The sequence below is a fragment of the Pan troglodytes genome, chromosome 10, assembly GCF_028858775.2.
Source record: "Pan troglodytes isolate AG18354 chromosome 10, NHGRI_mPanTro3-v2.0_pri, whole genome shotgun sequence".
Classification (NCBI taxonomy): domain Eukaryota; kingdom Metazoa; phylum Chordata; class Mammalia; order Primates; family Hominidae; genus Pan; species Pan troglodytes.
Window position 1 is genome coordinate 129,006,272 of NC_072408.2, and position 11,343 is coordinate 129,017,614.

General features: G+C 49.1%; 1 protein-coding gene across 1 annotated transcript; it reads right to left on the minus strand.

The window, feature by feature from the left end:
- Nucleotides 1–1,549: 1,549 nt before the first annotated feature.
- IL31 (interleukin 31) lies at nucleotides 1,550–3,914 on the minus strand. Its single transcript, XM_063786192.1, has 3 exons — nucleotides 3,806–3,914; nucleotides 3,069–3,463; nucleotides 1,550–1,954 (listed from the first exon to the last, which is right to left on the minus strand). The coding sequence occupies exons 1-3, from the start codon at nucleotides 3,912–3,914 to the stop codon at nucleotides 1,625–1,627; spliced, it is 834 nt and encodes a 277-aa protein (XP_063642262.1). The 3' UTR covers nucleotides 1,550–1,624.
- Between the last annotated feature and the right edge of the window lie 7,429 nt (nucleotides 3,915–11,343).

The window sequence follows — 11,343 nt, forward strand, 5'->3', positions numbered from 1 at the left end:
CCCGAGATTAGATGAAGATATAGGTGCTGGTAGACTCAAGATTAGTGGTTCTCAAACTTGAGGGTGTATTAGAATCCCCTGGAGGGCCCTATAAAGCCCAGATTTCTGTCTCCACCCACAGACCTTCCGATTCAGTAGGTCTGGGGTGAGACCCGATGATTGACATTTCTAAAATGTTGCCACGGGCTGCTGATGCTGCTGCTGGGCCAGGGACCACGCTTTGAGTCCGGGTGATCTCTAAGAAGCCTTAACAGTTGTGGACTTAACATTGATTCAAATGACAAAATCTTTGGACCTGGCTAGGAAGAAGTCCCCTAGGCCCTGAAAACCCAGTGGGGAGTTGTGCAGAGGACACTGTAAGATTGCTGCATGCCGCGCCTGGCATTGACAGCCTGTGAGACCCAGCCACTGCCTGGGGAGGGTCAAAGCCTGGGTAAGGCAGAGAAGCTCAGGCTGGAATCTGGGCTCCACCCCTTAACAGCTGTGTGGCCTTGAGCAAGTGACTGACTGACTTCCTGCCTCAGTTTCCCTACCTATGAAAAGAGGATGGTGCTTAACATGACCTGGCATAAAGAAAATGCTCAATGAGTGTTTATGGCTGCTGAGGTCTTGCTTTGTCTCTGGAGTGAGTGGTGCTGTCCTAGCTCACTGCAGCCTCGAACTCCTGGGCTCAAGCAATCCTCCCACCTCAGCCTCCCAAGTAGCACACCACCATGTCTGGCTAATTTTTTTGTTTTGTTTTGGGTTGGGTTTTTTTAGAGACAGGATCTTGCTATGTTGCCCAGGCTGGTCCGAAACTCTGGCCCCAAGCAGTCCTCCAGCCTTAGCTTCCCAAAGTGCTGGGATATATGATCTGTGTTACAACCCTATGAGGCTGTGGCCATCACCATCGCCATTTCCAGACGAAACTAGCCACCATGTCCCACCAGGGTCATTATTTCTTTTCTCTTTCTTTTTTTTAAATAGAGATGGGGTCTCACTATGTTGCCCAGGCTGGTCTGGAACTCCTGGGCTCAAGTGATCCTCCTGCCTTTATCTCCCAAAGTGCTGGGATTGCAGGTGTGAGCCACAGTGCCTGGCTCAGGGTCATTATTTTTTATTAAGCCCATCCAGTGGGAAGAAATGACAGTGGTAGAAGCGATACCTTTTTCTAGAGCATGTCCATCTGCCGTCTGCCACAACTCTACCCAGCTTGGAGTCCCATTTGCCAATGTCAAGCCCCTCACAAAATGTGTCACAGATTATGAGAAAAATTCAATATAATTTATTAAATAGATTCCGAGGGCTCCCCCAGGGAGCATTGACAACTCTTAGTACAATAAATATCAATAAATTAACATAGCTGCCACCTCCCACCCTCACGAGGGTATAAAAAGTAAGATTTAAGCCTGCAGAAGAAAAGCATTCCATAAATACCAAGACTAATAACAATAACCTAATGTTTTTCAAGGTAATTCACAAATTCACATCTCAGCCCTCCCGGGACTAGCCCATATGAGGGGTCCCTGAGATTATTCATTGGAAAAATGTACTTAAGGAATCACGGCAGAGTTCCCACACTTAGCTGTCGGTCATCTTTTTAAGGCTCCTTAAGTTCCTGCCAATCCGAAAGGAAGAGATGGCCTTAAGTGGTGGCCTGTTGGGCTCCAGAGGTCAATGATTTTAGTGCGAGGTCCATGCACTCTGAAAACTGTTGAGAAATAGTCAGGATGAAGCGTTTACATTCATGGGTGTCTGTTGGCACAGAAATGTTTGTTTCTGGTGCATCTCGAAATATGAGTTTGTCGAGATGCTCTATGATCTCATCAATAACAGATTTGTTGTCTAACTGTCTGATTGTCTTGAGATATGCCCGGATGGCTGGGCTGTGGATGTTGTTTGGCGGCTGGGCGTCAGGGCTGAGACACGGCAGCGTGTAATTCTGGGACACGAGCACCCCCTTATCTTCCTCCACCTGTGGAATGAGGAGAAATGGTCAGTGTTGGGTTTGCAATAACAGCTGCAAGTCTTAACAGTGAATGTTTGCATGCTTCCTCTGTAACCCGCCTGGTTGATATATTTATCTGATCAATGTCACAACCCTATGAGGCTGTGCCATCACCAACCCCATTTCCAGATGAAACTAGAGCTTAGGTGGCTGCAGTCCTGAAGCCTGTGCTCAGAACCACTGATCCATCCAGCTGAGGCCTCCCAGCCTTCCATAACCCATTCTCACGTGCTCAGGGTGGTGGGAATTGCAGCACATCTGGCCTTCCATGGCAGCTCCCCGCCCTTTGGGACTCTGTGTTAAAGCCACGCACGCTCCACTTATAAAGGAGAGTGTTAGGCTTGTCCGGAAAGGCCTCCGAGATGCAGGCGAGAGTTTTCCCCAACAAACCAAAGAGTCTGGACCACTCCCTCCCTTCCTCTTTCTAAGGACTAACTATTTTTGAGTCAGACCAAATTGCCAGCAGCACCTCATCAACCTGAACTGCCCAGTCATCTTGGGTTGGTAACAACCTCTGCCTTTTATAAAAGCCAAGGCTGAGGTCTAAATACCAAGGCAGATGAGAAGAGTAATGCCAATTTTATGAATTGTTTCCAAGTTTGGGCATTTGTTCATTTGATCAAAGCTATCTTGGCTGGGCACAGTGGCTCATGCCTGTAATCCCAGCACTTTGGGAGGCCAAGGCAGGCGGATCACTTGAGGTCAGGAGTTCAAGACCAGCCTGGCCAACATGGAGAAACTCTGTCTCTACTAAAAATATGAAAATTAGCTGGGCATGGTGGCACGTGCCTGTAGTCCCAGCTACTCGGGAGGCTGAGGCAGGAGAATCGCTTGAACCCAGGAAGCAGAGGTTGCAGTGAGCCAAGATTGCACCACTGCACTCCAGCCTGGGTGACAGAGTAAGACTCTGACTCAAAAAAAAAAAAAAAAAAAAAAGCCATCTTTGCCTGTCTAGTTTCCCCCATCCCTTCCTGGCATAGCTACAGCCCTGGTTTCAGGTCTGGAGAGAGGAGCCTCTTTGGAGGGCAATGGAAGGCATTTTTAAGAAATCGTTTAGAAAAGAAATCTCTAGGGCACTCACATCTTTCAAAAGCATCTTCGAGAGGGACTGTAATTCCTCGACTATTTTCTGTATATCATCACTTGGTCGTAGTAAACGGACGGGCAACGTGTGGGAGGCCAGCCAGCCTCCCAGGCAGCAGAACAGAAAGAGCACAGATGTCGAGGGGCCTGGAGAGAGAACGATGCCATGAGCGCATGCATCACACACCCCTGCCCACCCCGGCTCCATCCCTGCAGCCGCTGCTGAGCCAACCCTGGGGGCAGTGCTTCCAGAATCTTCCTGGTGAGATAAGATGATGCCCAAGACTCCGGAAGCACCAGGACCAGCGATACCTGAGTGAGAGGCCATGGCGAGAGAGAGCAAGGCCAGCTTCAGTGGGGGCTTCTGGAGCCAGATGTGTTCGCCATGGCTGCCTGGAGGTATATAAAGGGCCAGGGTGAGGAGGAAGAGCAGTCAGCGTCCCGCCCATGGCAAAACCATTTACTCAGCTTTTCTCCAGAAAACACTCAAAAGTTCTACTGGCCATGGCTGAGTGAAAGGGCTGAAAGGAAATCCTGAGGTTACCCTCCAGGTGGGCAGATGCCTGACTCAGACACACACATACTTCACAAGAAGGCACATGAATGCATCTTTGCCATTCTTCTTGGAAGGAGCCTGTTGATTTGACTAGACAAAATTTTGAAGCCCAGGGTTGACAGACACGACCATACCACCAAGGAGCGGGTGACTTCCAGGAGTTCAAGGCCAGCGGCCACAGGGAATTTCTGGGGAGGAAATGCGAAGCCGGCATGAGATGTGCAGAATGCGGTATCTCTGGAAATTTCTGCAGCATATGCCCACGCCGGTGTGCAGGGACGGCCCCATAACTGCTGTGAATGTGGCGGGTCGAAGCCTTCATCTCAACTCCATGTGGCCTTGGACATCACTGGACTCTCCATCGTGCCTCTGCAATCTCAGGGCCCAGAACCAGAGACTGTGCTCCAGAGTTATTGCTTGAAATCCTTGTTCGTATCTTTTTTTTTTTTTTTTTTTTGAGATGGAGTCTTGCTCTGTCACCCAGGCTGGAGTGCGGTGGTGTGATCACTGCAACCTCTGTCTCCTGGGCTCAAGCAATTCTCATGCCTCAGTCTCAGCCTCCCAAGTAGCTGAGACTACAGGCACGCGCCACCATGCCCAGCTAACTTTTGTATTTTTAGTAGAAATGGGGTTTCGCCATGTTGGTCAAGCTGGTCTCTAACTCCTGACCTCAGGTGATCTGCCTGCCTCGGCTTCCCAAAGTGCTGGAATTACAGGCATGAGCCACTGCGCCGGCCTAGAAACTTTATTGCTTTTCTTTCTTTCTTTCTTTCTTTCTTTCTTTCTTTCTTTCTTTCTTTCTTTCTTTCTTTCTTTCTTTCTTTCTTTTTTTTTGAGACAGAGTCTTGCTCTGTCACCTGGGCTGGAGTGCAGTAGCGCAATCTCGGCTCACTGCAACCTCCACTTCCCAGGTTCAAGCAATTCTCTTGCCTCAGCCTCCTGAGTAGCTGGGATTACAGGCGCCCACCACCACGCACAGCTAATTTTTGTATTTTTAGTAGAGACGGGGTTCACTATGTTGGCCAGGCTGGTCTCAAACGCCTGACCTTGTGATCCACCTGCCTCCGCCTCCCAAAGTGCTGGGATTACAGGTGCGAGCCACCGCTCTGGCCTTAGAAACTATTTCTAAGTTCATTAGCTTTCTTTTTCTTTCTTTCTTTCTTTTTTTTTTTTTTGAGACAGGGTCTCATTCTGTCACCCAGGCCAGAGTGCAGTGGCATCATCACAACTCACTGCAGCCCCGATCCCCTGGGCTCAAGTGATCCTCCCACCTCAGCCTCCCAAATAGCTGGGACCACAGGCACAAATCACTATGCTAATTTTTTTTTTTTTTTTGAGACAGAGTTTCGCTCTTGTTGCCCAGGCTGGAGTGCGATAGCACGATCTCGGCTCACTGCAACCTCCGCCTCCTGGGTTCAAGCGATTCTCCTGCCTTAGCCTCCCGAGTAGCTGGGATTACAGGCACCCACCACCACGCCGGGCTAATTTTTGTATTTTTAGTAGAGACGGGGTTTCACCATGTTGGCCAGGCTGGCCTCGATCTCCCGACCTCAGGTGGTCTGCCCGCCTCAGATTCCCAAACTGCTGGGATTATAGGCATGAGCGACTGCACCCGGCCTCCTTATTCATATTTTAGTGCCAGCTTTGATCAGGCCATTTTATAGGGTATCGGGAATAGCGGTGAAGAAGTTAGACAGAGTTCCTGCCCTTGTGGGCCCGGCATTGCTGTGGGCTGCAGACAATAGCAACAACATTCATAAATAAGCTAGAAAGCACTGTGACGGTTGGAGAGTGACGGGCAGGATACTTTAAGTCAGGTGATCAGCAAAAGTCTCTCTGAGAGGTGACATTGAAGAAGAGACTGAAGGACAAGAAGGAGCCAGTCGTGGGAAGACCTGGGAGAAGAGTGTTCCAAGGCAACGGGACATGAGTGCAAAATCCTCAGGTGAAAATGAGCTCGATGCTGTTCCTAGAACGGGAAGAGGGTCATGGCAGCCGCAGTGACGCGAGAGGACAGGAGGGTAGTGGGGAGGTGGGCAGCGGCTCCATCACAGAGGCCTGAGGCTGGGACAAAGAGCCTGGGTTTTATTCCACATGTGACGAGGCAGTGCTGGGCGGCTTTCAGTAGGGAAACATAAGATCAGATGCACTTTATTTTTTTCTTTTCTTAATTGTTTTGTCTTTTGTTTTGTTTTGTTTTTTGGAGAGAAGATCTCAAGCGATCCTCCCACCTTGGCTTCCCAAAGTTCTGGGATTACAGGCATGAGTCACCATGCCTAGCCCTGATGAACTTTATTTATTATTAGTGGTAGCATTTTTTTTTTCTTAAGACAGAGTCTCACTTTGTCGCCCAGGCAGGAGTGAAGTGGCGCAGTCTCAGCTCACTGCAACCTCCACCTCCCCTGTTCAAGCAATTCTCGTGCCTCAGCCTCCTGAGTAGCTGGGATCACAGGCATGCACCACCATGCCTGGCTAATTCTTGTATTTTTAGTAGAGATGGAGTTTCACCATGTTGGGATGAGGTCAGTCTGGGCAGCCCACAGAACTCAAGGTGCACAGAGGGGACACAGCCAGGAAGCCCTCCCACCCATCATCCCAAGTCCCCCTGCCGCCAGCCACCACTGACTTTTTCTTTACTTCCCAAACTGCCACAATATGGCTTTCACCACCCCACTAATTTAATCAATATCCTCTAGCAGAGTCCATGGTAGGCATGACCTTCATCCACAGGTGTTTACTGCCATAATTATGTTGCATTGCATGGCAAAAGGGGTTTTGTGGATGTAGTCATGATTACTATTCAGTTTACCAAAAATAGAGAGATTTTCCTGCATTCCCTGGGCCTCCCCAATGCAATCCCATGAGCCCATAAAACAGAAGAGGAAGTCAGAGAGATTCCGAGCAAGAGAAGGGCTCACCTGCTGTTGCTGGCTTGAAGATGGTGGGGGGCAGCGTGGAAAGCATGAGAAGGAAATAATTTGGTCAATAACCACTGAGCTTGGAAGAGGATGCTGAGACCTAGATGAGAACCCTAGCCAGCCAGCACCTTTATTTCAGCTCAGTGAGTTCCTGAGCAAAGAATCTAGCCATGGCATGCTAGACTTTGACCTACAAACTCTATGAGAGAGAAAATGTGTGTGTGTATGTGTATGTGTGTGTGTGTTTAATAGAAAGGATCTTGCTCTCTCACCCAGGCTGGAGTGAAGTGGTGTGATCACGGCTGACTGCAGCCTTGACCTCCCAGACTCAAGCAGCCCTCTTACCCCAGCCTCCCAAGTAGCTGGGACTGTAGGCCTGCACCACCATGCCTGGCTAATTTTTCTATTTTTTGTAGCGATGGGATCTCACCATGTTGCCCAGGTTGGTGTTGAACTCCTGGGCTCAAGCAGCCCTGCCTCACCTTCCCAAAGTGCTGGGATCACAGGCGTGAGCCACTGCGCCTGGCCACATTTGTGGTTTTATTTATTTATTTATTTATTTATTTATTTATTTATTATTTTGAGATGGAGTGTGGCTCTGTTGCCCAGGATGGAGCGCAGTGGCATGATCTTGGCTCACTGCAACCTCTGCCTCCTGGGTTCAAGAGATTCTCCTGTCTCAGCCTCCCAAGTAACTGGGATTACAGGTACGTGCCACCATGCCTGGTTAATTTTTGTATTTTTTGTAGAGACAGGGTTTTGCCATGTTGTCCAGGCTGGTCTTGAACTCCTGACCTCAAGTGATCCACCCACCTTGGCCTCCCAAAGTGCTAGGATTACAAGTGGGAGCCACCACGCCTGGCTGCATTTGTGGTTTTAAACTGCTGTTTGTGATATTTGTTATGGCAGCAATAGAGAAATAATACAGTACCCAGAGACCACATGTTGTCAGCCTTACTGGGGTTTCAGCCTTCATTTTACATGACCCCTCTATAGCATGAAACATTGCCAACCACTTCCACCTTCTTGACAACCTCTTGTAACAACCTCTCCTGTAACAACGTCATCCTGATCCCTTTTGCCCCTCTCCCTAGCTCCATGGTGTCCACCCGTGATCTGGATTCCTCACACTTTACTGTCTGTCTCCTTCACGCTCCAGACCTAAATGTCCACCTGAATGTCCCAGTGATACCTCAAAATCAACATGCCCAAAGGTGAGGGTGAGAAGAGGGTAATAGTGATAGTGGAGATGAAGAGGTGTGGATGGGTTGTAGAAATGTTTAGGAGGAAAAATACATAAGAGGTGGCTTTTTTTTTTTTTTTTTTTTTGAGACATTGTCTCGCTCTGTCACCTGGCCTGGAGTGCAGTGGCATGATCTCGGCTCACCACAACCTCTGCCTCCCGGGTTCAAGCGATTCTCCTGCCTCAGCCTCTTGAGTAGCTGGGATTACAGGCGTGAGCCACCACTCTTGGCGTTTTTTTGTTTGTTTGTTTGTTTTTCTTGTATTTTTAGTAGAGATGGGGTTTTGCCATGTTGGCCAGGCTGGTCTTGAACTCCTGACCTTGTGATCCACCTGCCTCGGCCTCCCAAGGTGCTGGGATTATAGGCGTAAGCCATGGTGCCCGGCCAGGGTGGTGTTTGATTGGATATGGGGATAGTGGAGAGGGAAGAGTTGAGGACAACCTTTAGGTTTCTGGTTTGGGCAACTGGATAAATGATATTAGTACAAACTGAGAGGATCACAGGCCTCAGGCCTTTGGGGCTTGGGTGAGGTGATGAATTCTGGCTCTTTGCTTGTTGGTTGGCTGGTTTTGTTTTGTTTTCTTTTCTTTAAGAGGCAAGGTCTCAGTCTCTCACCTAGGCTAGAGTGCAGTGGTGTGATCACAGCTCACTGCAGCCTCAAACTCCCAGGCTCAAGAGATTCTTCCGCCTCAGCCTCCTGAGTAGCTGGGGTTACAGGCACACGGCATACCACCAGGCCTGGCTAACTTTTTAATTTTAACTTTTTGTAGAAATAAGATCCTCCTCTGTTGCCTAGGCTGGTCTTGAACTCCGGGGCTCAAGCAATCCACTCACCTTGGCCTCCCAAAGTGCTGGGACTGTAGGTGCAAGCCACGTGCCCAGCCTGATTCAGCTTTTGACACAGTGAATGGGAAGTGTTATGGATGCTCAGCTGAAGACACACAGTAGGTGTCGGACGTGTGGATCTGAAGCGTGTAGGAAGGAACTACAGATGTAAATGTGGGTGCCATCAAGGTATTGTGGCAGATAAAACTGTAAGCCAGTAAGAGATGAGCAGTGTGAGGTGTGGAAGTCGTGTGGAGCCCTGGGACGTGCTTCCATTAACAGGACAAGGAGAAGATGATGATTTAATCTAGAACATGGAGAAGGCACTCTCAAGAGAAAAAGAAGGCTGGGTGCGGTGGCTCACACCTGTAATCCCAGCACTTTGGGAGGCCGAGGCGGGCGGATCACGAGGTCAAAAGGTCGAGACCATCCTGGCCAACATGGTGAAACCCTGTCTACTAAAAATACAAAAAAATTAGTTGGGTGTGGTGGCGTGTGTCTGTAGTCCCAGCTACTCAGGAGGCTGAGGCAGGAGAATTGCTTGAACCCAGAAGGTGGAGGTTGCGGTGAGCCGAGATTGCGCCACTGAACTCCAGCCTCGCGACAGAGTGAGACTCCGTCTCAAAAAAAAAAAAAAAAAAAAGAGAGAGAGAAAGAAAGTAACACCAGAAATACATGTTGTCATGGAATAAGATGAAAAGCAGTTTTTCAAGGAGGAAATGGTTGGCATCACCAAAAGCCATGAAGAGGTCAAATAAGATAAAGGCTGAGGAGATTCACTAGATTGGGCAACATGAGGTCACAGAAACTTTGCTAGGAGAGTTTGAATAAATTTTTGGTGTGGCAGTTATATTGTGGTTGTTTGAGAAGTGAGGAAAAAGTGAGCATAGGCCAGGGGCGAGTGGCTCACACCTGTAATCCCAGCACTTTGGGAGGCCGAGGCAGGTGGATCACTTGAGGTCAGGAGTTCGAGACCAGCCTGACCAACATGGTGAAACCCTGTCTCTACTAAAAATACAAAAACTAGCTGGGCATGGTGGCGGGAGCCTGCAATCCCAGCTACTCAGACGGCTGAGGCAGGAGAATTGCTTGAACCCAGGAGGCGGAGGTTGCAGTGAGCCAAGATTGCGCCACTGCACTCCAGCCTGGGCAACAGAGCAAAACTCCGTCTCAAAAGAAAAGAAAAAAAGAAAAAGTGAGTATAGACCACTGTGTCAAGAAGCTTGGATGAGAAGGAAGAGAAAAGAGACAGTGGTGGCTGCAGGGGGACTTGGGATGAAGGGTGGAAGGGCTTCCTGGCTGGGCCTCTTCTGTGTATCTTGGGCTCTGTGGTCTGCCCAGACCTGACCTCATTTCTGAGCTCTTACTCCTAACCAATGGCTGATTTGACAGAGTAGACGCCCATTGGCATCTGGACCTTAACTTGTTCCAAACAGGATGCTTGATTTCCCCTCTCAGTCTTCTCTTCCTTCACTGCACATTGTCCATCTGTTGCTCCATCAAAATCGCAGGAGCCATATCTGTGATTCATCTCCTTGATTTATTTATATCACTATGGACTCATAGATATTTATTTTATTCTTTGAGAGCCAGGCATGGTGGCTCACGCCTGTGATCCTAGCACTTTGGGAGGCTGAGGTGGGTGGATCACTTGAGGTCAGGAATTTGAGACCAGCCTGGGCAACATGGCGAAACCCCATCTGTACTAAAAATACAAAAAAATTAGCCAGGCATGGTGATGCATGCCTGTAGTCCCAGCTACTCAGGAGGCTGAGGTAGGAGGACCGCTTCAGTTCAGGAGGTCCAGGCTTCAGTGACCTGTGATCACGCTACTGCACAGTAGCCTGGATAACAAAGGGAGACCCTGCCTCAAAAAAAAAAAAAATGGATATTTTCTTCTTTGGAAGGACATATGGTTGGCTGGGCCCGGTGGCTCATGCCTGTAATCCCAGCACTTTGAGAGGCTGAGGCGGGCGGATGACGAGGTCAGGAGATCGAGACCATCCTGACTAACATGGTGAAACCCCATCTCTACTAAAAATACAAAAAATTAGCCGGGGCGTGGTGGCGGGCGCCTGTAGTCCCGGCTACTTGGGAGGCTGAGGCAGGAGAATGGTGTGAACCCAGGAGGCAGAGCTTGCAGTGAGCCGAGATGGTGCCACTGCACTCCAGCCTGGACGGCAGAGGGAGATTCCGTCTCAAAAAAAAAAAAAAGGAAAAGAAAGGACATATGGTCATCTTTTTGCCTTAACTCCCAGTTTTGGATAATTTTTTTTTTTTTTGAGACAGTCTCACTCTGTTGCCCAGGCTGGAGTGCAGTGATGTGATCTCGGCTCACTGCAACCTCCGCCTCCTGGGTTCAAGCGATTCTCCTGCCTCAGCCTCCGAAGTAGCTGGGACTATAGGCATGTGTCACCACGCCTGGCTAATTTTTGTATTTTTAGTAGAGACGGGGTTTCGCCATGTTGATCAGGCTGGTCTCGAACTCCTGACCTCAGGTGATCCACCCACCTAAGCCTCCCAAAGTGCTGGGTTTACAGGGGTGAGCCATCGCGCCCAGCCTAATTTTTCTAATAACAGTAAAGTTGTCCCGATATCGTATAGTCAAAAAGAATGAGAGATGTTAATGTGTTCCTCCAAAATTCATTTGTCAGAACCTGATGCTCAGTGTGATAGTATTAAAACGTGGGGCCCTTTGGGAAGTGATTAAGTTTGGGGGCTCCTCAGGAA

Bases quoted from the DNA above. Each gene is read 5' to 3' on its own strand.
- IL31 (XM_063786192.1), bottom strand. From the start codon at position 3,914: ATGGGGCCGTCCCTGCACACCGGCGTGGGCATATGCTGCAGAAATTTC. The intron at 3,464-3,805 runs GTGGCCGCTGGC...ATATACCTCCAG, and splicing joins TTCCTCCCCAGAAATTCCCT to GCAGCCATGGCGAACACATC. The intron at 1,955-3,068 runs GTGAGTGCCCTA...CTCATTCCACAG, and splicing joins CGAAGATGCTTTTGAAAGAT to GTGGAGGAAGATAAGGGGGT.